The 24,838-nt window shown below is 39.3% G+C and overlaps 1 protein-coding gene across 1 annotated transcript; it reads right to left on the minus strand.

Annotated features, from left to right (window-relative positions):
* Positions 1 to 18: 18 nt before the first annotated feature.
* Positions 19 to 24,838, minus strand: LOC134575547 (alpha-2-macroglobulin-like protein 1). Its single transcript, XM_063434844.1, has 15 exons — positions 24,657 to 24,838; positions 21,106 to 21,331; positions 9,002 to 9,128; positions 8,411 to 8,532; positions 7,552 to 7,603; positions 7,322 to 7,396; positions 6,189 to 6,365; positions 5,995 to 6,076; positions 5,462 to 5,618; positions 4,975 to 5,049; positions 4,669 to 4,831; positions 4,188 to 4,402; positions 2,166 to 2,381; positions 1,525 to 1,649; positions 19 to 64 (listed from the first exon to the last, which is right to left on the minus strand). The coding sequence occupies exons 1-15, from the start codon at positions 24,836 to 24,838 to the stop codon at positions 19 to 21; spliced, it is 2,040 nt and encodes a 679-aa protein (XP_063290914.1).

Genomic DNA, 24,838 nt, shown 5'->3' on the forward strand with positions numbered 1-24,838 from the left:
GATAACATGATGTAACCATTAAGACAGCAATTTGCAACCTGCTGTGTCACCTTCTGCACGTGCACTGAGTGGAAATTCGTTTTATAGAGCATGTGTCAAGCTGAGAAGCTTAGAAGGTATGAAATGAGTCACTAGTATTATTGATATATATGATCACAACTGCCCCAAAAAGCACCATAAGAGCAACCTTATTATATAATTTATATGTATTTCGCTAATCAGAGCCAGACTGGGGTAAAAATTTGGACACAGGCATTTTTAAATCACCGCGGCCCAGTGAGAAGGGGCAAGGCAAGAGTAGGTGTGTCTCCACCAATTCCACTCAAAGCTCACTCCTCTCAAAATGAGCATGCTAGTCTAAATTTGATGACACACTTGCGCTGCATTTTCTTGTGACTTGCTTGTGGGATTCTAGGGTCAAAAGGGCCTGAAAAATGTATTGTGCTTGTGTTTGGAGGCTGCTTCTGGGATTGTGAGCAGATTGTGGTGTGGTGTTTTGTGTAAATAGGTCAGTTTGAGTTGTGTTGCTTTTGTGGTATAATATGCATGGCTAGGTCTGTAGTATGTGTGGCTAGGGGCGCTAGACAGTGTGTGTATAAAGAATGCAGTAGTGTGTGCATAGGGACTGTAGTGTATGTGTGTATAGGCAACATAGTGTGCCTATGGACTGTAAAGAGCTTGTGTCTAGAGAATGTTGTGCATGTGTGCTTAGAGGGGATCTAGTGTCTGCATAAGGGATATAAAGTGTTATAGGGTATGTAGTGTGTATGTCAGGAATAAAGTGTGTGTGTGTGTGTGTGTCTGTAATGGATGCAAAATGTGTATAGGGGTTCTAGTGTGTTTGTGTTTGTGTAGGGGGTGCAGTGTGAGTAATGTAGTGTGTATAGGGGAGAACTAGGCACAACCTCTAGATGTTGTGGACTACATCACCCATGATGCTTTGCCAGCATCATGACTGTAAGACCATTATGAGACATTTTGTCCTCAATATCTGGAGTGCCTACCCTGCTATAGGGAATCTAGTAAGTGTAGGGGTGAAGTGTGTGAGGGTTGCAGTGTGTGACAATGTTGTGAGATCAGACTGGGAGCCAATATATATATATATATATATATATATATATTATTTTTAATTCAGAAAAATAATGAAATCCTTATTCTTACCTTTACCTAGAGAGGGGGAACATTATCATCCCTGGTGGTCTTCCGGCTGCAGGCTAAGTTCAGTATGTTAACCACGACAATGCTCCAAACTGCCTAGGCAATAAGAGGATTTGAGCCCCCCAAGTCCTTCTGTCCCCTCACCAGTGGGCCAGTGAGGGAAATCTCTGATATCCCCACCAGCCTGAGAAGGCATACAGCTAGTGCCGGCTTGAATCAGCTAGCAGAGGAGATACTCTCATTTCCCTTGTTGGACTTGGCTCATTGCCATCATGGTCCACCCGGCATCTGCCCAGTTTGCCCAGTGGCCAGTCTGGGCCTATCCCTGATGCACCATTTACAATATCTGCTCATTGATTGACTTACCTGACAGTGAAGGTTATGGTAAAACTTGGGAGTGGGTGTGGGGGACAATGGATTGCTGTGGTTTGCACGCTAAGAGAAAATGTCCCATCTGTCCTTGGTTCAGGAATATTGTACCTGAGAATGAGCTGTAAATAACGAAATGAGTCAGTACAATATTACACCTATGGACACACACAGTGTTTCTTAGCCTAGCATAATCTATAAAATCCAACACGGTACAGATATTCTTTTTAATAGTGAATATATGAGTCACAAAGCTTGCAATATACCTTATAGTATGGGAGATGTTCCAAAACTGTACACAATTTACAGGGATACATTGGGAAACGACCAAGCAAAGAGCACTTGGTCAGTCAGACTCTACATAGAGATACCTTGGGATAAGTGATAGGAAACTTCACATTATTCACTGATTTATCCACAGCTATATACCCAGAGACCAGGTTCACCTCCATGACATTATACAGATATATAGAGACCACATATATAAAAAGAATATCGAGAGTGGAAGAGAAAACAGGCAAAAAACCCTGTTGTATTTTCTTTGAATGAAGCTCATTAAATACTATGTAATCTCCATATCCACAAAAGAAAAGTGGAACCCAGAGAAATATGGGCAGTAATTCTGAGAGTGCTCCTACCTGCACATTGACACAACCACTTCCTGAAACAGAAACGGTGTATTCCCCAGGGATGTCTGGCAGATCTTTTTGCTGTAGGAGGAGTCGGTTTGTGGAGACCACCAGGAAATGATGACTGAAGCCATAAGTGTTGGTGACAGTGACAATGGGACTGCTGTTTGGAGTATATGTCAAAATCCCATATTTTGAGAGACTTTGGAGAGCAACAATTGTGTCCTACAAGGGAATAGATACATATATGGCATTTAATACAGGAATGTAAATCTGTGAAATCATTTTTTTCTTGTCTTATAGTTTCTAAATACATAGAGATGAGAACAAGCCCTTGTATCTGCCATCAGTCAATCCAGATAACCCTCAGTTTGCTCTATCTTATGGGTGTCTGACAGCTGAGTAGTAAGACGATGATAGGTGAATGTGAGCAGGGACCCCATTTATATTATTAGTGCTGCTTGCTGACAAAGTCATAGTCAAGCCTTGTAGTCACCATCCTACCTCGTATCACAACCTTCACTGGTGACCAATAGAAGGTGAGTTATTTGCAGCTGAGAAATCATCATTGCAGCAAAGTCTGAATTCATTGAACCCGAGTAAATATTTGGATTTCTTCTTCAAAGTAAAGGTCCGACAAAAAAAAAAAAAATCTTGAACAAAGTGAAAAAAAAGCTACCACTATCAAATGAGTAAAAATATTTAACTCATTATGAGGAGTTCCATGGTTTCTGTATGTTATTTTGTGGATTTTAAAAGTCCCATGTACTCAAATAAACAGATGTTTTTAAAAGGTTACTCCAATCAAAAACAGTGTTTTAATAAAACACTGTTCTGGTAGAGAGGGAAGGAAGGAAGGAGAGAAAGAGAGAGAAAGAAAGAAACAATGCTTACCTCCTGTGAGGACATAGCTTGCTGTTGGAGGTCTGTCATGGAGGACGGGGCTGCGGGAAGGAATTTGGCAGCACGAAAAGAGAAAGACGTGCTGCCATTGGTCATCTGCTGTGCGTGCTGACAACAGGTGCCATATAAGGACAGAACTTTAGTAAATGACACTGCCAGAGGAGTTCCATCTCTGGAAGCGATGTACTTTATTTGTACACGTGTAGCTTTTCAAACTAGACAAACAGATTCCAAGCACCAAGACCAAGTAAAATCAGTGAAGTGCTTGTGGTGTTTAGGATAATCCTTTAATTTGAGATAGAAAACTTATTTTGCACCATACTACTGGACTACTTTACATTTTTTGGACCAGGTTCTCCATATACCATACAAGGTTTTTTATTTATACATTTGATTTTTATTATACTAATAAAAGCACCTTTTACAAGAAAATCTCCAGCATCCTATGTCCAGGTAACTAGAGGAATACATAGAAGACCGGGAGCAATAGGACCTCCTTTAAGTGCCCTACCATGTTTTCTAGCAGAGCCATATGATGTTAATGGTTCTCCACTTGTGAGTGATATTCTTGATTTTTACCAATTTCAAAAGTATTTGTACTGGCAATCTTGCATTTTTTTTGTTACATTTTATCTTTACAGATTTACATTATACCAGTTCCACCTTATGTATGTATATTTTGTGAATTTATAAAGGTTGTTTAGGGAATACCACTCAAGGTGTTTAGAGCTCTTCTCATTTAATTACTTTAAATTGTGCACTTTCTTTTTAACGTATTTTGCACCATGTTCAGTAAACCTTCAACTTACACTAATTCTGGAGATAGATGGGCCAACCTACATAACTTAGAATGGAATGAGTGCATTTGAGTATAAATGCTTGTATGTTACACTGCCGTAAGATCAGTATGTTATGGATGGAAGGGTTTTACAATGTTTATGGTTTCATTTGAAGTAAAAACTCCTTGTGGACAGCCACATCTGTGCATCTATCTATTTCCAATAAAGTTTAAGTTCTAGGGAATTGAAAATTTCCTTTTACATATTTATTGGAAAAACAGCTCACTCAATAGTACGACTTGTGGCATGAAATGAATGTTGCAGATGAATGCTAGCAATGTAACCTCACCTGAGTGCTGAAAAAACCCCCATTAGCATTTTGTTGAGAAGTCAACCAACGGACAACAGGGAGGGCTGATGCAAGTTCAGTAGTGGAAGGATTTGGGTTTGTTAACTTTGCCATTAGTACGTAGGAGCTTGTCTCCACTTCTGCAGAATGTGGGTTGGACCAGATTATAGTATCATCTGCTATTGATGGATTCTCACTCCAGTATTTTCCATTTCCTGAAAAAATAATAATAATAATGGTATTTAAACTATTTTATTAATAGTTCAAGTAAAACAGACTCAATGAATATTTTATGATAAATTACATTCACTATGAGTGGAAGATTGCAAGTATTATGTTAAGGGCTAGCAAAAGCCTTATGGTATAGAATTTTAATTGTGCTTTTAAATACTTTTTATTAAATATTCACATGCACAGAAAATAACCAATCACAAATGCCTCCTAAACTCATGATGAGGTTTCAGAACAGGTAAAGTTTTACCAGATGTCGTGGCCACACTCTCGAGCTGCTCCAGCAATTCTTGTCTCTTCGGTTCATTGTTGGCCAGACCGTAGGCGAAAGCACTTAATGCCTTGGTGTAAATGCTGCTCTCTGGTGCCAAGGATTTCTCTAGACAATGCATAGATTTCTGTATCACTGGATTCTGAACAAGGAGACATCAATGGCCACGGAAGAGATAATGAACGAGATTGTGACCATAGGAAGTGTAAATATAAAGATTATGACAGAGTTTAAAGAAAAGCCAAGGACTGAAGAACAGATAGTTTAGATTGAAACATCACTTACATATTTTGAATCTGCTATTTGCAGAAATGCTGCCGCAACGTATGCTGTCAGGGAAACTTCATTGTTCACGCCACCCTGAAACAGTGAAACCATAAGAAACAGCCCCCAGTACACAAACATACAATGTACCACATATAAAGAAAAATAGCAGGAGAGTTTAGAAAATATCTCTTACTTACAATAACACTGAACTGAAAAGATATGTAATACAAACAAGGACATGGCTACATAATAAGCAGTATAGGAATAGCTCTTTCAAAAATAATATTAAGGATATATAAAAATTATATCAAAAATTGACAAAATTAGCCTGTAATCTAAAGACACTAAAAACTCTAAATAATATTGACTATAACTTTCATTTAGAATATTGTTAAAAACAATGCAGATCAATATTTGACAGAGCAGTTAATGTTGCTAAACAGAAGTATGATTAGTAAGAGTAACGTGTGGAGGTCAATAAAATTGAGTATTTGGAGTAAGTTACCTGGAGATCATTGTGAAACAATTTCCCCACATTCTGGAAGCATCCGTCCTCCTGCTGCAATGCCTGAAGCCAATCAAGAGCATCACTGATATGCTTATGTTCTATGGGGATAAATTTAGAAGCGTGGAAAAAGCTCACAGCCACAAATGCCGTTAACCTGAAATAACAAATGGACACAACCGGTATGAGACTTAAAATCCATGCGACTTATGGAGTTCATTCACTAACCAAAACTCATTGGAAATCTAGCTGCAAACGTTAGGATTTAAGGAGTCATGTTGGATATATTTTTCACCCTACTTGGCTATAGTCCCCAAAATTTAGCAATGCAATTGTTTACTCACCACAACTCAATGTTTTTTTTAGGTTCATGGTAAAGGTTAAAATAGAAATGGTGTCACCCACCCTTTCAACTGTAGTTGGACTTCATTTGTTGTAATTCTTTACTCGCCAGAAGGCAATGAAGTCCACTACTCAGGTAATCACTGGGCACTCCTAATTAATAAAACAAACCCAATTTTAAACTTCCCTACCATGTATTTCCCGATGGGTCAGAGTTACCAAAAGCGCTGTAAGAGCTGTCTTGTCTCTTAAAGGTCAGCTCCCTCTGATATCCTGATGGTCATAGAAGAATGGAATTAATTTAATATTTCATATGTAATATATACACAATTCACATTGTTATTTATTTTGACTTTGAAAAAAACTTATTTGACTTTTTCCTCACCATTGTTTAAAAACTCTGTAGCTTTGTATGTAATCTCCTCAGTCAGCTGGCCAGTCAAACCCATGTAATTCATGATGGCAATGTTGGGGGAAAAGTTGATCATGATCTGTTCCCCACATCCATAGGGCATCTTAAGGAGATTCCCAATGTAAGCCAACGGTGTTCCCATTACATCACCTGTATCAAAGATAGACCACACCATGGCAGATACAGTGAGTGGGAGAGACAGAGTTTCCTAATAATACCTGGAGAACAGTTCGACGTAGATATAGTCAATTATAGTTAGTCATAGTAAGTTGTAGTTAGATATAGATAAAGCAACTTTTATTTACATATTTATATTTATAGTTTTTTTGTCTCACATCTTTAATTTTGTGCAAATAAGGAAAAACCACCTAAGATTTATAAAGAATAGTAGGTGGGATAATTGAATGGTGTCCTTCTACTACAGACTATGCACATATCTTTATTGTCATTTTCTATTTATACCATTGTACTTTCATAGTATCCTGTAGAGAGATCCTCTTTGATCATGGCTGCCCAGGCTATTATCATAATTAATACTGCTGTACTTGCAAACTAAACACTCCTTACTCTGGACAGGACTGGACAGGATTTCTGTACTCGACATCTTGGAGGTCAATGAGGTCATCAATCTAGACTGGATGAGTGGACTCTGGTGCTTTATCATCCTTCAGACTACTCCCGCCAGTCAGGCAAGAGGTAACAAAATACAGTTATCCAGCTTCAAAATGAGTCATTAACGCAGTTCATATTTAGAGTTTCCCACTAAGCTGTGACTTGTGGCAATTGGCATGGAAATTGCATATTTTAGGCCAAAATAGTTGGACTGACAAATTCTCCACAATTCCCAATTTAGTGAATAACCAATTTGTATTACAAAAGTGAGAAGAGTAATTCTTAGCCTTATCATATTTTATGGAATATGAGGTCATTGTTAACATAGGGATGACATAAAAACATAGAATATTCATTTTTATGCTATGATGAATAAAACATGGTTTTATCTGAGGACTTCACTGTAACAACTATAGCTTGATAGTACTTCATGTTTACATTTTACATAATAATTATATACAAAGAGAGAGAATTTCTCCAAAAAGACATCTTACCGATTACAGTGATTGTAGCATTTTGTGATCCTTCAACTGTGTGTTCCAGAATCTGCAAGGATGTCACCTCAGATTCTACAAGAGATGTTACTGCATTGTAATTCTGGACTGACACTAAAACACTGTACCACGCACTGACACACAGAGTTGACAGATCTATGACTGACCCCTTACATTGCACCTCAAGCCTTCCTTACTATTGAATTAACCAAATGTTGGAAATTACATACCAAATGCGCACAAAAGAGAGCTGCGTGTCCTCTCAACTCTCACACCTTCTGGCTGTAAAAAAAAAACAAACAGAATAAAGGAGCTTTTCAACATCGTGAAAAAAATCTAAATAAAAAGAATGTGAGCGATTAGTTCTGGTTATTAGTTTATAATAATCAATATCCTTATTGAAAATGTAATGTCATTATAAAGATGTGAGAGAACTCAATCGTTAATATTCCAGTTGTAGAATCTAGTATCTAGAGTTTGTGCAAACTGCAAGTTCAATTCACAACCCAAACTTTCATCTTTCCAAGGTTGATCAAATAAATATGGATATTACCTTCATTAAACCTAGTAAAATGTAAATGTAACCTTCCCTGATAAATATATCGATATATCACTATTATCATCATCTTTGTTATTTTATAACTTTGGCAACAGCAGATATCTGTTAACCACAAGTTCCATGATGCTTTGGGGTTATTCTTGTTTTAGTGGAGAACAGAAGGTGGGATAATGACTAAATTATAAATGGCCCACCAGATGTTGTATTGATTGGCTTTATCTTTAATGGTCCATTTACCCCACTGCAGGAGATTCTATGTAGCTTTTTATTTATTACCTGTCTGTGAGGACACAGGAGAGAGGATACATTATATACATATAACATGTAGACCATGATTAGCGACAGCACGAGGGAGAGAGGGTACTCCCAATTCGTATGTCATTATAATTTCATGTTGTGGTTGTCTCACAGAATAACATGGCAACTGGAAACACCCTTCTTATTCCACCCATATGAGCTGTAGTTCGATATAGATCTCATCCTGGATTGCAGATATGGAAACATTGACATGTCACTTTTTAATTTGTTACCTCAACTTTCAGACGTTTCAGCACTGTGTCTGATTTACCCTTTAGGGGAACTATTGGTTTCTGCCCATCACACAGATCATTGGTGTCCAAAGCCTCACCCGAAACCAGAATATCTATGGTTCCTATTAGAAAACACATTTGGGAAACTGGTATAATTAAACTTCAAGATCTAGAAGGTTATTTAATAAAGTGAGAATTCAAAGTGGACTGAACATGATTTGCCAATTTAGGGCCAGAGCAACTAAACAGAAAGCATGGCTGATTAAATTTGAAATTATATATTGAATTCTCATTTTAGTAAATAACCCTATTTGACTTATACACATAGGCTACATGTAACCTACAAACATTATTTATTCCAGGATCTCTACAGAAACTGTTTATATCACAAATGCCCCCACCAGGCAGATATATCTCCTGCATCCATACAGCGTTAACTCAAATCAAGTACATATGGAAATATTTGCTGTTACCGTTACTAAGAGCATCAAAATGTTAAGTAAACCTACTCCAATATCTCCAAAAAAATATAAGATTTCACAATCAAACTCTTTACATATTTACTATGTTAAAGAAATGCAGAGACATTACCAATGATTTGGGGTATAATAATCCAAGTGAACGTAGCGGATGGGTCAGTACACAGACAGGAGGTATAGGAACAAGTTGTACATGACTCAGTGACATAGTCCACAGACTGGAACAGGCTTAAATGGACCTGCAATAAAAAACAAAATATAGAAACATTGAATGTGACGGCAGATAAGAACCATTCGGCCCATCTAGTCTGCCCAATTTTCTAAATACTTTCATTAGTCCTTGGCCTTATCTTATAGTTAAGATAGCCTTATGCTTAAACTCCTTTACTGTGTTAACCTCTACCACTTCAGCTGGAAGGCTATTCCATGCATCCACTACACTCTCAGTAAAGTACTACTTCCTGATATTATTTTTAAACCTTTGTCCCTCTAATTTAAGACTATGTCCTCTTGTTGTGGTAGTTTCTCTTATTTTAAATATGGTCTCCTCCTTTACTGTGCGGATTCCATTTATGTATTTAAATGTTTCTATCATATCCCCCATGTCTCGTCTTCCCTCCAAGCTATACATGTTAATATCCTTTAACCTTTCCTGGTAAGTTTTATCCTGCAATCCATGAACCAGTTTAGTAGCCCTTCTCTGAACTCTCTCAAAAGTATCAATATCCTTCTGAAGATACGGTCTCCAGGACTGCAGACAATACTCCAAGTGTTCTGTACAATGGCATGAGCACTTCCCTCTCCCTATACAACTAAGCATTCTGCTAGCATTTCCTACTGCTCTATTATATTGTCTGCCTACCTTAGGTCATCAAAAATTATTACCCCTAAATTCCTTTCCTCAGATGTTGAGGTTAGGACTCTATCAAATATTCTTAACTCTGCTCTTGGGTTTTTACGTCCAAGATGCATTATCTTGCACTTATCCACATTAAATGTCAGCTGGCACAACTCTGCCCATTTTTCTAGTTTACCTAAATCATTTGCCATTTGGCTTTTCCCTCCTGGAACATCAAACCTGTTACATATCTTAGTATCATCAGCAAAAACATACCTTACCATCAAGACCTTCTGCAATATCACTAATAAAAACATTAAAGAGAATGGGTCTCCAATGTTTCAAATATACTCCATTGACTACAACCCTCTGTTGCCTGTCACTCAGCCACTGCCTTACCCATTCAACAATATTGGAATCCAAACTTAAAGATTGCAGTTTATTGATAAGCCTTTTATGTGCAACAGTGTCAAAAGTCTGACTGAAATCTAGGTAAGCAGTGTCTACTGCACCACCCTGATCTATTATTTTAGTTACCCAATCAAAAAAATCAATAAGATTAGTTTGGCATGATCTCCCTGAAGTAAACCCATGTTGTCTCTGATCTTAAATCCATGTGATTTTAGATGTTCATCAATCCTATCCTTTAACATGGTTTCCATTACTTTCCCCACTACTGAAGTAAGGCTTACTGGCCTATAGTTGCCAGACTCTTCCCTACTACCTTTCTTGTGAATGGGCACAACATTAGCTAACTTCCAATCTTCTGGGACTACTCCTGTTAACAATGATTGGTTAAATAAAACTGTTAATGGTTTTGCTACTACACCACTAAGCTCTTTAATAACTTCGGGTGTATTCCATCAGGTCCCATTGATTTATTTGTCTTTATTTTTGACAGTTGAAATAGAACCTCTTCCTCAGTAAACGCACATGTAACAAATTACTAATTTGCCCTTTTTCCTAACTAAGGCCCCTTTCCTTCATTTTCATCTGTAAATACTGAGCAAAAATATTAATTGACGCAGTCAGCTAGACCTTTATCCTCTTCTACATATCTTCCTTTTTTGTTTTTAATCTAACCAATCTCTGTTTTACTTTACTTTTCCCATTTATGTATCTAAAAATGTTTTGTCCCCTTTTCTTTTACTAACTGGGCTACTTTCTCTTCTGTATAATAACAAAACAAAAGTATATATATATACACACAACACGTGTGCTCACCAATGAGTAAAAATCTATAAAATAAATTTAACAAATATTAGATTGTAAGAAGAACCTTCAATCTTCTTAATACAAGTATAAAAAATAAAATCTATAAAAAGGAAGAAACATAGAAAAATATAGTGTAATAAATTAAAACACCATAATTGCGCTAATTCAGATTGCACTCACAGGATAAAAATGCAATGAAGGCGTGTAACGACCTTGAAAAACTTGACGGATATCTGTAATCTTCTTTTTGGACCTTATTAGAAAAGGAGAGACACACAGACCATAGTGCACCAAATAGAGTAAAGAGTTATGTAATTTATTAGATTGCACTCACAAAAGATTGGTTGAAATCCAGCATATCAATCACTTAGGGAATCACAGTGTCGAAATCATTCCTCCCGAGGTGTATATAAAAGAAAGCTGGGTAAAAACCATAAAATAATAAAATAAAACAAAATAAAATTAAAATTCAATAAAATCCAATAAAGTGCTGTTGCGGTCCCTCCGCCCTACGCGTTTCGTCCGAAGACGAACTTTCTCAAAATGAAGGTCTATAGTTACAGTGTTCTCCGTCCGTCTTTTAAACTGGGTGTTTGGATCCCCCGCCTTCTGGGTAGCCAATCCCGTCGTATTACATTGTATCGTATTGTTTGTGTTCCACTCTTGAGTTCCAAGCCTCTCTTTCATGTCCGTCGTGCGTATAATCATTCCCGGTGTCTCGTGGAACGCAAGAAGTGTCCAAAGATACATACGAAACAGACACAAAAGGAGAAAAGGGCAATCCGTTCTTAGTAAAAGTTGAATTTAAAAATATATAATATTCCTTAAGAAAGGTCAATCAAGATGATAAGACACAAGAAACATTAATTATTTCATACTTAAAATAATTAGATCATTTTAATGTTTACTAACAGATACACATAAAAATACTCATCCATGGCATCCAATTGTCCCCTTTTCTATAGAATTTCTTATGAATTGATAGGAATTTTCTATTATAAATGTTTTATTAGAATTTTTACTGTTTGTATGAATCATCTATATATGACATTTTTGGTGTGTGTAATTTGTAATCATTTGTTATTATCATTTTCTATATATGTGAATTTTTAAAATGATCCAATTATTTTAAGTATGAAATAATTAATGTTTCTTGTGTCTTATCATCTTAATTGACCTTTCTTAATGAATATTATATATTTTTAAATTCAACTTTTACTAAGAACGGATTGCCCTTTTCTCCTTTTGTGTCTGTTTCGTATGTATCTTTGGACACTTCCCGGTACACGATCGTGCAACGCATTCAGGGGCGGACTGAGAACCCTCAGGGCCCCCGGGCAAAATAAATCAAGGGCCCCCTTACAGGCCCCACCCATACTCCGCAGCAAGCGCCACCCATGTCCCGCCTCCATGCACCGCCTCCAGCCACACCCTACACAATCTTTAGACACAAGGAACAAAAGTGCAATAATCCCTTCAAGGCCCCAGTAGAGACTACAATTGAGGGCTAATGGGCCATGGAGGGGGGTCTTTCTAGCAGAGGCTATCTCAGTGTCCTTTAGAGAGTGTGTTAGAAAGAATCCCCTCCAGGCCCTATTAGAGACTACAATGGAGTCTAATAGGCTTGGAAGGGGGTCTTTCTAACAGAGGCCATCTCAGTGTCCCTGCTGGAAACAGTCGCCTCCAGGCCCCAGTAGAGACTACAATTGAGGGCTAATGGGCCATGGAGGGGGGGAGCATTCTAGCAGAGGCTATCTCAGTGTCCTTTAGAGAGTGTGTTAGAAAGAATTTCCTCCAGGTCCCATTAGAGACTACAATGGAGTCTAATGGGGCCTGGAGGGGGGTCTCTCCAACACTCTGGTTCCTATTCACAATATAGCAACACAACATAGCTGATACCTAGGCCAAGTTGGCTCCTCTTACCTTAATTACTGTTGCTGTGGGCTTGCTGGCTACTGCCGGCAGGCTGTGGGCTTGCTGGCTACTGCCGGCAGGCTGTGGGCTTGCTGGCTACTGCCGGCAGGCTGTGGGCTTGCTGGCTACTGCCGGCAGGCTGTGGGCTTGCTGGCTACTGCCGGCAGGCTGTGGGCTTGCTGGCTACTGCCGGCAGGCTGTGGGCTTGCTGGCTACTGCCGGCAGGCTGTGGGCTTGCTGGCTGCGGCTTGCTGGCTGTGGGCTTGCTGGCTGCGGCTGGCAGGCTGTGGCTTGCTGGCTGTGGCTTGCTGGCTGGCAGGCTGTGGCTTGCTGGCTGCGGTTGTCAGGCTGTGGGTTTGCTGGCTTTAAGCCTAACTGGTGGCCTGTAGGCTGGCTGGCTGTCTACTGGCCAGCCTGTGGGCTGGTTGGCTGGCTTGCTGGCTACTGGGGCACTCGTAGATTATTTAAAGAAATAATCCATGCACAATAGCCACTACTACTCTGTGTAGTCGTTATGGTGCCAGGAGGGCCGGGCCCCCCTCCCAGAGTAAGTAGTCAAACCGTTTAAGAACAGTTTGACAACTTACCTGGGGTCTGCTGGGATATGAGGCTGTAGTAGGGTATAGGAGCAGTGGTGCAATGTGTAAGGGGTGCAGTGTGTGTGAGGGGGTGTAGTGTGTGAATGTGTAGGGTGTGTGGGGCAATGTGTGTACGAGGGGGCTGTGTATGTGTGTGGCAATGTTAGTATGGGGGGCTGTGTGTGTATGGGTGGGCAGTGTATGTGTGTGTGAGGCAATGTGTGTAAATGTGTATGGTGTGTGTGGGGGCAGTGTGTGAATGTGTATGGTGTGTGGGGGCAGTGTGTTTATGGGGCTAAAGTTCACTCTCACCACTGCGACCACCAGGAATACCTGGTGGTCACAGTGTTGAGAGTGAACTCTAGCCCGTAGCTCCAGGGCTAGAGTTTACTCTCGCAAGAGCCGTAACGTTGCCGTGGTAACCGCGGCAACGATCTGTGCTCGCGCAAGAAGGACCCAGAGGAGCTGCAGGCTGAGCTCCCGGGTCCTCTCTTCCTCCCTCCCCTGACGGCTGCCCGCACGGTGCCTGCGGACAGGGGAGGGGGCAATTGCCCTCCTCTTACTCCCCCCTCCCCCTCTTCTTACCCCCCTCCCCCTCTTCTTACCCCCTTCTTACTCCCACTCTCTTCTTACCCCCCTTCTTACTCTCCCCCTCTTCTTACTCCCCCTCCCCCTCTCCTTACTCCCCCTTCTTACTCTCCCCCTCTTCTTACTTCCCCCTCCCCTCTTCTTACCCCCCTCCCCCCTCTTCTTACCCCCCTCCCCCCTCTTCTTACTTCCCTTCCTCTTTTTACCCCCTTTACTCCCCCCTCTCTTCTTACTCTCCCCTCTTCTTACCCCCTCCCCCCTCTTCTTACTCTCCCCTTCCTCTTTTACTCCCCCCTCCACCTCTTCTTACCCCCTTCTTACTCCCCCCTCCCTTCTTACCCCCTCTCCCTCTTCTTACCCCCCTCTCTTTTTACCCCCCTCCCTCTCTCTTTTTACCCCCCTACTCCCCTCTCTCTTTTTACCCCCCTCCCTCTCTCTTTTAACAACCCCCCTCTCTCTTTTACCCCCTCTCTCTTTTACCCCCTCTCTCTTTTAACCCCCCCTCCCTCTCTTTTAACCCCCCCTCCCTCTTTTAAACCCCCCTCCCTCTCTCTTTTAACCCATCTCTTTTAACAACCCCCTCTCTCTTTTAACCCCCTCCCTTTTAACCCCCCTCTGTCTCTCTTTTAACCCCCCTCTCTCTTTTAACCCCCCCTCCCCTCCCTCTCTCAACCCCCCCTCCCCTCCCTCTCTCAACCCCCCCCTCCCCTCCCTCTCTCTCTTTTAACCCCCCCTCTCTCTCTTTTAACCCCCCCCCTCCCTCTCTTTTACCCCCGCCCCCTCTCTCTTTTAACTCCCCCCTCCCTCCCTCTCTCTTTTTACCCCCTCCCCGTAGCGTGGCCGAGCTGCTCTGCGTCCGCGGTGCCGGCCGGATTGATAGGAAGGTGCACACACACTGAGTGTGCACCTTCCTGTCAGTCCGGCCGGGTACAGGAAACAGAAACTCCTGTTCCGCGCGGAACAGGAGTTTCTGTTTCCTGTACCCGGCCGGACTGACAGGAAGGTGCACAGTCAGTGTGTGTGAACCTTCCTATCACTCCGGCCGGCACCGCCGACGCAGAGCAGCTCGGCCACGCTACGGGGAGGGGAGGTGAGAAGCTGCAGCCGCCTGAGCGCTCTTAAGAGAGCGCTCAGGCGGCTGCAACATTTAAAGGGGCGGCCGGGCCCCCCTGATGGCGGGCCCCCCTCCCGGCCGGGCCCTCGGACCATGTCCGAAGTGCCCGACCGGTCAGTCCGCCCCTGAATGCATTCTATCCTTCCACGAGACACCGGAAATGATTATACGCACGAAGGACATGAAAGAGAGGCTTGGAACTCAAGAGTGGAACACAAACAATACGATACAATGTAATACGATGGGATTGGCTACCCAGAAGGCGGGAGATCCAAACACCCAGTTTAAAAGACGGACGGAGAACACTGTAACTATAGACCTTCATTTTGCCCCTGAGGAAGTTAGTCTTCGGACGAAACGCGCAGGGCGGAGGGACCGCAACAGCACTTTATTGGATTTTATTGAATTTTAATTTTATTTTGTTTTATTTTATTATTTTATGGTTTTTACCCAGCTTTCTTTTATATACACCTCGGGAGGAATGATGTCGACACTGTGATTCCCTAAATGATTGATATGCTGGATTTCAACCAATCTTTTGTGAGTGTAATCTAATAAATTACATAACTCTTTACTCTATTTGGTGCACTATGGTCTTGTCAGGGTACCTGTTGTCTCTACCTCAGAGGAGGTGAGACACTTAGAATTCCGCCCTCTCAGAGGGGCTGACTCACTCATCCTCGCAGTCCTCTCGGCCGTTTACACGCCAGACGCCTCTGATCCGCCTCCTTTTATGACGCGGCTCTAGTAGCCGACGTCATGATGACTATCCGTTCCGACCTGTCAATCAGTCCTGAGCACGAATCAGGACTCGTCGGGGGCGTGATCATCTATTTAGAACCAGGGTATAAAATAAGGTTTTGTGTATTGGTTCATTGCCCTGTCGTGGTTCTAGCTAGTCTAGTCACTCAGCGCTCTTATTTCTATTTGTCTCTTTGGTTCTGACCCGGCTTGTATTATTTCTACCCTGCTTACCTCTATTACCTTTTGACCCGGCTTGTCTCTCGTTTACCTGCTCTCTCGTTCCCTCGACCTCGGCTTGTCTCTAGACCATTCTTTGCTTACTCCTTACGTTAGTCCGGCCATTCTAAGGTCCGGTATACGTAACTTCTCCTGTTTGTACTCTGCGTGTTGGATCCCTGTCCCGATCCTGACAGGTCTGTGTGTCTCTCCTTTTCTAATAAGGTCCAAAAAGAAGATTACAGATATCCGTCAAGTTTTTCAAGATCGTTACACGCCTTCATTGCATTTTTATCCTGTGAGTGCAATCTGAATTAGTGCAATTATGGTGTTTTAATTTATTACACTATATTTTTCTATGTTTATTCCTTTTTATAGATTGTATTTTTTATACTTTCTCTTCTGTGTGTGATTTGAAAGCTCTTATAACTTGCTTAGCCTCTTTCTGACTAATCTTATAGATCTGTCTATCTTCCTCACTTTTTTTTTTAAATAACTAAATGCTAACTTTTCGTTTTTTACTATTTTGGCCACATCTGCGCAGTACCACAGTGGTTTCTTAAATGTTTCTGTTTTCTGTTGCCTTCAGCAGTGCAACTTTTAAATAATCCCATTTCTCTTGGACTCCATTTAAATTGCTCCAGTCTGATAATGACTCCTTTACACATATTCTAATTTTAGAAAAATCTGTTTTTCTAAAGTCTAAAACTTTTGTTTTTGTGTGGTGTGACTCAGTCATTGTTCTTATATTAAAACACACTGTCCGATGATCACTGGGTCCTATACTTTCACCTACAGTAATATCTGATACCAAATCTGCATTTTGTTAATACTAAACCTAGTTTGGTCTCTTTTTACGAGTTGGCTCCTCAATGACTTGTTTCAGAGACAATCCCAGTAGGGAGTTTAGAATATGTGTGCTCCTGGCACAAACAACTATTTTGCTTTTTGGTTTTCCAGTTCACATCAGGAAGATTAATGTCACCCATGATGATAACTTCCCCCTTCATTGCCATTTTAGCTATTCCCTCAACTAGTAGATTATCTGTTTTTCCTGAGGTCCTATGAATCACACCTACACGAGTTACGGTGTGATTACCAAATTCTAACGTAACCCAAACGGACTCTATGTTCGTCTCACTAACTTTTATTAGGCTAGATTTTATGCTATCCTTCAGATACAGGGCCACCCCTTCCCTTTTCTTGCCTTCTTTGTCTTTTCTATATAAAGAGTACCCTGGCATTGCTATGTCCCAGTCATTTTTCTCATTATACCATGTCTCAGTAATCTACATTATCTGTTGCCATTATTGCCACAAGTTCAAGGAGCTTATTCCCTAAACTGCGAGCACTTGTAGACATGACTCTAAGCTTATAATTTTTTAACACACTTGCTACAGGCACCTTCTGTCCTTGTTTTGGGGGGCAATTGGATTGATGTTTTTATCACCCTTTGCCCCCCCCCTCCTAGTTTAAATACATCCTAGCAAAACCTCTGAACTGCTCACTGAGAACATTTGTTCCCTTTTGAGAAAGATGCAAACCATCTTTTTGTACAGTTTTTTTTTCCATTCCGAACAGAGCTACCATGAGCAATAAAGCCAAATCCTTGCTCCCGACACCATTCACAAAGCCACAAGTTAAAGTCCCCAATACGCATCTGCTTGTCATTCTGAGTGTTATGCACAGGCAGAACTTCAGAGAATGACAGTGTGGAAGCAACCTGCCGTATATCATTGGCAAAAACACAAACATCTTCATTTACCTCTGAAACCTCACTGCAAGCCAAGTCATTTGTCCCTAGATGGACAAGTACATCAAATTCCCTTTCCTGCTTTGCTCACTTAAAAATATAACAAATATGTCTCCTTTCTCTGTGAGCAGTAGCTCCAGAAAGGAATCTCACAAGAAAAATATTGTCCAGCTCTACACCTCTCATGATAGATTACCCTAACAACAACTGCTTTCTATCAGGCCTCACCAACGTCTCCAAGCCTGTCTCCTGAGAATGTCTCCACTACACTCAGTGCCTGATCCTGTCTCCACAACACCACTACACTCAGTGCCTGAGCCTGTCTCCACAACACCCCTATCCTCAGTGCCTGAGCCTGTCTCCACAACACCACTACACTCTGAAAGTGCTGAAAATGAATTATGTAGAACAGACTGTGCAATATGCATTTTATCCACAACTCCAAGTCTACCAGATCCTACAGTAATCCATCTGCCATTCCTAGTACATCTCTGCGGCAGTGGCTTTGCAGCAGTTCCAGCCTGCGTTTGTTTGTCTGACTTCAAAAATACAATCTCCTGCAATACAGAGAACTGCAATATAGAGAACTGTCTGCAGATTAGACAGCATCCAAATCTCCAAAAAGTGGAACGTGAAACAAATGCATAACAACTATTACACTGAACTAAGTCTGACATTTTAATGTGGTGAGTAATTTTAACAATTCTTAATTATTATTTTATTAATTATTATTTTTGTGGCCTCTTGTATACCTCACATTACCTCCAGTTTGTCTACAGAATTTCTCCAAGCACACACTTTAAAGCAGCAATTAGAAGCAGCAACCAAGCTGAATGAAATACATCCATCCATTATCCCTATGTACATAACATGCTTCAAATTACTTTCCTAAAGATCCATTAGAATTAATTTTTGGAATAAATTCACTTTATTGCATTATTTTGATTACAGTATATAAGTACATTGAACAGGCAAATAAAAGGGGCTATCATTATTTACTAGGTAATACACAAACGAAGAAGGGGTAGTTCTGATAATTAAAGACTGCTGCAAAAAATAAAAATATAATTATCTGCATCCTGGAGTTTGAAAAATCCCCCCCAAAATCTAAAGTAGATTGTATTGGATAAAATAAAATAATATTGTTAATCTACAAAGTGTTGAGTAAAAATTGTTTAAATACTTTATGCAAAAGTGTTATAAAATATTAATATACAAAAACTCTGTGAATCTTAGGTGAAATTAAGGAGGCACTGATTTGAATCTTCAACCTCACTCACCATTGAATTGCAAATGTCCCACAATTAAACATTAAATATACCTATATTGTCCAGGAGCTATAGAAACAAAACATATGAAGTGCAATCTAGTTTGTAAACAAAATAGGTAAATTGGGAAACAAAGAGACATCCAGTTGAGTTTTTTCACGCCAAAGAAGGGGTACATTTTTATAAATTTTATATAGGGTTATTTACTTAAAAGATCACTGAAAGAGGAAATAACTTCCTATTAATTAATAAAATAAGAAATAAAAAAAAATCTTATTTGTAAGTATATATTTTTGCACCCCTGTCATATTAAAAAAGGCCTCAAATCAAAATCACCTTATTCTGGTCTATGTGAATACATAATTACTGTAAAATATTTTTCTACAATAATCGAAAAGTACACTTCAGTAAATAAAATGTCTTGTGCGCATTAACACAGTAACAATTTAATTTTATTCAGTATAACCTGTGCAATGAGAAGCATTTCTTATCATGCTCATAGTGAATAATAATATTCTAAAAGCTTTTTTGCATATTTACATTTTTATTTCCCCGTTTCACCACAGAACTTTATCAGTTTTCACTCAACTATTTGTAAGTGAACTGAATTTTTTTTTAATATTTTCTAATGTAAATTAAAGGGACACTATAGTCACCAGAACCACAGCAGTCTAATGGTTCCGGGGCATATAGCTTGTCTCTGCAGGTGGAGCATGTAAACACTGCCTTTTACGAGAAAAGGCAGTGCTTCCATTGCTGCCTTTCACTAATTCTATTGGCTTTCACTTGGACAGCCACTAGAGGTGCTTTCACAAGACTGATGTTCAGTGTCTCCACGATTTGCATGGAGATGCTGAACACATCCTATGGAAATTAACTGATTCAATGCATCTATATAAGGAGATGCTTGTAGAGGTACATTGCCCTCTGGGGAAGCCATGGATTGGCTAAGACAATCAGAATTGATTATCTCACCTGGAGAAGCACAGAGACCACCACACTGGGATATAAGGTAAGTAAACCTGCTTTACTTATGCTTTCAGTGTGGGCCCACAAATCTAAAAGGTGAGTAGAACACTACAGTGTTGGGAATAAATGTTTTTTATTCCTTATGCTATAGTGTTTTTTTGTGTTTGTTTGTTTGTTTTTTGGTGTGATCTGTGATGCATCTACTTTACATTTTGTTCGTGGCAGCAACAGATTTAAGTCAGAATTAATTTTGTAAAAAATTGTTCTGTTATACATTTTACTGAGACAGAGGGAAAAAATGGATATAACTAAATTTTTCCTGTTTCTCTATTTTTTTGTCATTAAATTTGAAATTCACTTTGAATTCACGTTAGTGAATAACTCTGTTAATGCTAACAAGGATTTCTACTAGATGGGTAAGTTGAAATGCTTTTTAGAAATATTGTTTTCCAAAGAAGAGACTACATCCATTAGTTGATAAGCAAAGAAGCACAGTGAATGTAGTCCATTGTGTGATAGTATTGAATATATCTGTACATGAAATGAAAACATTTGAGAAAAATATATTTTATCAATAAAACAAAAAGTCCCAGTAAAAATACATGTAACATGTGTATTAAGATTAACATTCTAGAGTTTTCCCTAAAAATTAAATGTTGGTGAATTACAAAATGTAGGCTTAAACTGCCAAGCTGAGCCGGTAGCTGGATTTTTGCAAACTCAGGTACTAAACTTCTAATGCTTCAGTTTGGTTCTCTCTTTACTGCAGTTCACTGTTTAAAATATTATTTGCTACATAGTAAACCCTCTGGAGTTCAAAAACTAAATCTAAGTGAATTTTTAACTGCGAGCTACAACAGCTGAATTTGAAGAATCCTTAAGGTCAGCCTGGTTTTAATTTCAGCAGTTTCTGTCTAAAATGTTGATTTAACATTTTATACAGTATTACCTTGAACAGTGAATTTGTGACAATTAATATTTTAGAGAATACAATTGTTCAGCGTAAATTTAAGGCTTACCTTCATACACTGCCTCATATGATTAAAGACAATTGCCTTTAGAACAAAGGACTCCCCCCGTTTAATGGAGTAAGGAAGAATCACATCCACATAGAATGGCTTAAAGACATTGAGGGTAGTTTCTGGGGAGAATCCGAGGCCAACGGAACTCGTACAGAAGGCATCGGTCACATACTGAGTGATGGTGTCTGGAGCAATGACCAAGGTGTCGAGTTGGCCAGTAGAGCTGTGTTAGTTTGGGAGAAAAAGGGAAAACTAAACACATAGAGCAATAGCATGTCACTATGTTTCAGTGCTTACCACGTGTGGCAAATTATAGATATATGAAGATAATAAACATCTGTTGATGTATGACCAAATACACAATATAAATGCAAACTCAATCTGTGAGTCAGGTCTAAGTGATCATATATCAAATGATTATATAACAACATGGAATACACTGAATTCATACAGTGTTCCAGAGTCGGAGTGAGTCAAACATTGTAGCATGACAGGTCTTGGATTTCTCTGTGGTTTATCAAAAATAATACAGGCTCATCCTACTCGATATGACTAAGTACTTATGTTATTTTATGTTTTGTACAAAAATGTAATCTTATAGGGGTGCTCCAGGAAGGGAGGGCAAACCAGTTACACTTGTTTTACAAAATCACAGGCACATCCAGTAATTTCCTCAAGTAGTCAGTATTTTATTTATTTTATTATTAGGGAATAGCAATGTTTCCGCTTATAATCAAGTCTTTGTTAAGCCTAATACAAACAGTGAAACAATGCAATATATACGTTTAAATGTAAGTGATAATTATTGATAATGATACAAACATAAAAGGGAGCACAATCAAACACTTGAATTAACATTGAATATAAGTGTTAATACTGAGTCTTTCTTCTGTTAGCAACAAGCAATGAGTATCATGATTTATTTGTAAACGCAGAAAAACACTTTCATAGTGTAAAACAGTTAAAATAAACTTAACAAATGTGAAGGACAATTGGTCACTCACAGTGTACAGAGCCAAGTATAGCAGGCTCTGGCTATAACGGATTGTAGATTGTATAGGTTTTACTAATAGAAGAAAGAACAGGTATTAAAAGTTATATTCACTGTTAATTTAGGTGTGTGATTGCGTTCCTTTTTCTGTTTGTATTGTAAAATCTGATTGTTTTTGGTGTCTTTTTAAAGATTGTGACTTGGGGAAAGCAGCAACATACACTCTAACCAGCTTCAATTTACTCTATATTGCACTATGTTTGTGGTAACTTTTGTATTTTAATTGATATTTATGCTCACCCAGTGTGTTAGAGAGTTCAGGTGCCACAACTACGGTAGCTCGGTGTCACAATACTTACCCGATCACATATTCAGGGGTTATTTACGGCTCGTGTCCATCGAATGCACCGTTCGGTCGCACGACCTACTTCCACATACCAATTCGGATTCCGCCTGCTCAAACGGCTCAGGTTCGGAATTGTTCATGTCACCCTGGTTACCTAGTTTCTGCACTTCTTGAGTTGCAGGGGTGATGTGGACCAATCAGAGCCTTGGTAACCCTAGCTAATCCTGTTTTGACTTTATAGTGGTTTCTGCCTTAGTACTTGATTAGTGAATTCCTTAAGTGTCCTGTGTATTTCTAGATTTGACCCCGGGCAGTTTATAGGAATTTTGAGTACTTTTATTATTCTGACCCGACTTGTTATATCAATTTCTGTCTATCTGTATTCCTGACCTTTGCTTGTTTATTGACTTTGTCCCTCTTTCTGCTAATGTATTTAAGTCTGACAACTCTAAGGCCTGGTAATATATCTATATCTATTTCTTTTGTTGGGATTCCCATTTTTTGCATATTTGGATATATTGGTCATGACTCTGGATTGCAACGCCAGGACGTCCGACATCACATGCAAAGCATAGTGACATCACTCATCTTGGCATCATGGCCACATTTTTTATTTTTTTTAAATGCGGGACTGGAAAAAAAATAAAGAGCCAAAACAGGCCCATCCTACTACATAGTTTCCTCAGCAAACTCCACATTGTGGAAAAAGTAAAAATGAGAACCAATGTGATGTGAAGCCATGAATGGATGAATTCATGATGACATCATATTCGCCAGCTGGAGGTCCTGGTTCCTATAGAAATGAAGAAAGCCCAAGTCTCCTTCCATCTGGACAGCCAAATATAATACAAATAATAATACACAGAAATATAAAAAAGGGGATATTCTAACATAACAAATGACACAAATATTAAATACATACAAGCCATCAACTATCTGCTGAATTATTTCAATTGGACAGGTACAATTAAACAATTTATGGTGAAAATGCCCCACATCAAAATGTTTCATAATTCCAAGATATAGGATTTTTGCAAAGATAAGTGGAGTAAACATTAATCAAAGCTATATTAAACATATTTTACATTTGTAAAAAAAATGAAAATACAATTTTAAATATTTTTTAATAAGTTATTTTTCTTCTAAATGGCTGCAATGTGAAAGGAGATTTGGACACACAAGATCTTCCTTTATCTCTATGGCCACTGGGGCCTCCAGCTACTGGGTATGATATCATCCTGAAAGGAGAATTTTAAATCATGGCTTCACGTAAAATTGGTTCTCATTTTTGCTTTTGCCCCTACGCAGAATTTGAAATAGCATCTATCTAGTAGGATGAGCATGTTTTGGCTCTTTATTTTTTTTTGCCTGTACCCACTTATTTCTAATTTTATTGCGGTTGTGTAATTGAGAAGAGTGACATTATTATTATTATTATTATTATTATTATTATTATTATTATATTTATATAGCGCCAACAAATTGCATAGCACTTTACAATGGGTGGAATAACAAACATGTAATTGAAACCAGACAAGTTTGATGCACAGGAACTAAAGGGGTAAATGTACTTACATGCTAAAGGTAGTGGGGTAAAGTGACACAAAAGGTAAGGGAAGTATAAGGAAGTCAACTGGTAGAATAGTATTCACTTAAGACTTAGTGTGGTTTTCTTTTTTTTATGACAGTTGCAGAAGAGGAATCAGTTGGGAGCCATTAACAGTTTCAGTGATACGCTTTTGTGAAAATTTGAGTTTTCTAATGATTTTTTGAAGAAGTGGAGACTGGGTGAGCAACTTACGGAAAAGGGAAGGGAGTTCCACAGGAACAGTGCAGCCCTAGAGAAGTCTTGAAGGCGAGCATCTGAGGTATGCACATGATGGTGAACATCCTGGCGTCGTGTCTAAGCTAACATGGGTGGGGCACCTGAACTCTCCTCAAAAGTAGGTGAACATAATTATAAAGTATAATATATAATTTAATATTCAATTCTTATCACTTATGTTTCAACATTTATATTGGGGTGTTTCACTGTTTGTGTTAGGCTTGACAAAGGATTGATTAAGAGCTGAAACTCTGTGTGGTATCCATGGGCTTTTGTAAAATTTAGTCTGAATGGTAAATATAGTTTTAGCAAATGCTTACTTAGACATACAGTAGGTCTATGGAAAGTAGGAACAATAATTCATGTGCATTAAAATGTTGACTTACTCAACAGCTTGTAATGTAAACAGCCAGGTCACTGGGAACTCTTTACGAATAGGCGGTGGTGAATCTTCTAGCATAAAAACGTCTTCATTAATTGCAACAAAACTGGTTTCTTCAGCAATTTCCAAAACTTCATGTTGATTTTCAGAAAATTGAACAAATGCTTCACCTGGTGGAATAATCAT

This window comes from Pelobates fuscus, chromosome 10, assembly GCF_036172605.1.
Source record: "Pelobates fuscus isolate aPelFus1 chromosome 10, aPelFus1.pri, whole genome shotgun sequence".
In the NCBI taxonomy this organism is placed as follows: domain Eukaryota; kingdom Metazoa; phylum Chordata; class Amphibia; order Anura; family Pelobatidae; genus Pelobates; species Pelobates fuscus.

Bases quoted from the DNA above. Each gene is read 5' to 3' on its own strand.
- LOC134575547 (XM_063434844.1), bottom strand. From the start codon at position 24,838: ATGATTATTCCACCAGGTGAAGCATTTGTTCAATTTTCTGAAAATCAA. The intron at 9,129-21,105 runs GTAAGCCTTAAA...TTTTTATTGCAG, and splicing joins ATATGAGGCAGTGTATGAAG to GTCCATTTAAGCCTGTTCCA. The intron at 65-1,524 runs GTAAGTCAATCA...ATTTCCACTCAG, and splicing joins ACCATAACCTTCACTGTCAG to TGCACGTGCAGAAGGTGACA.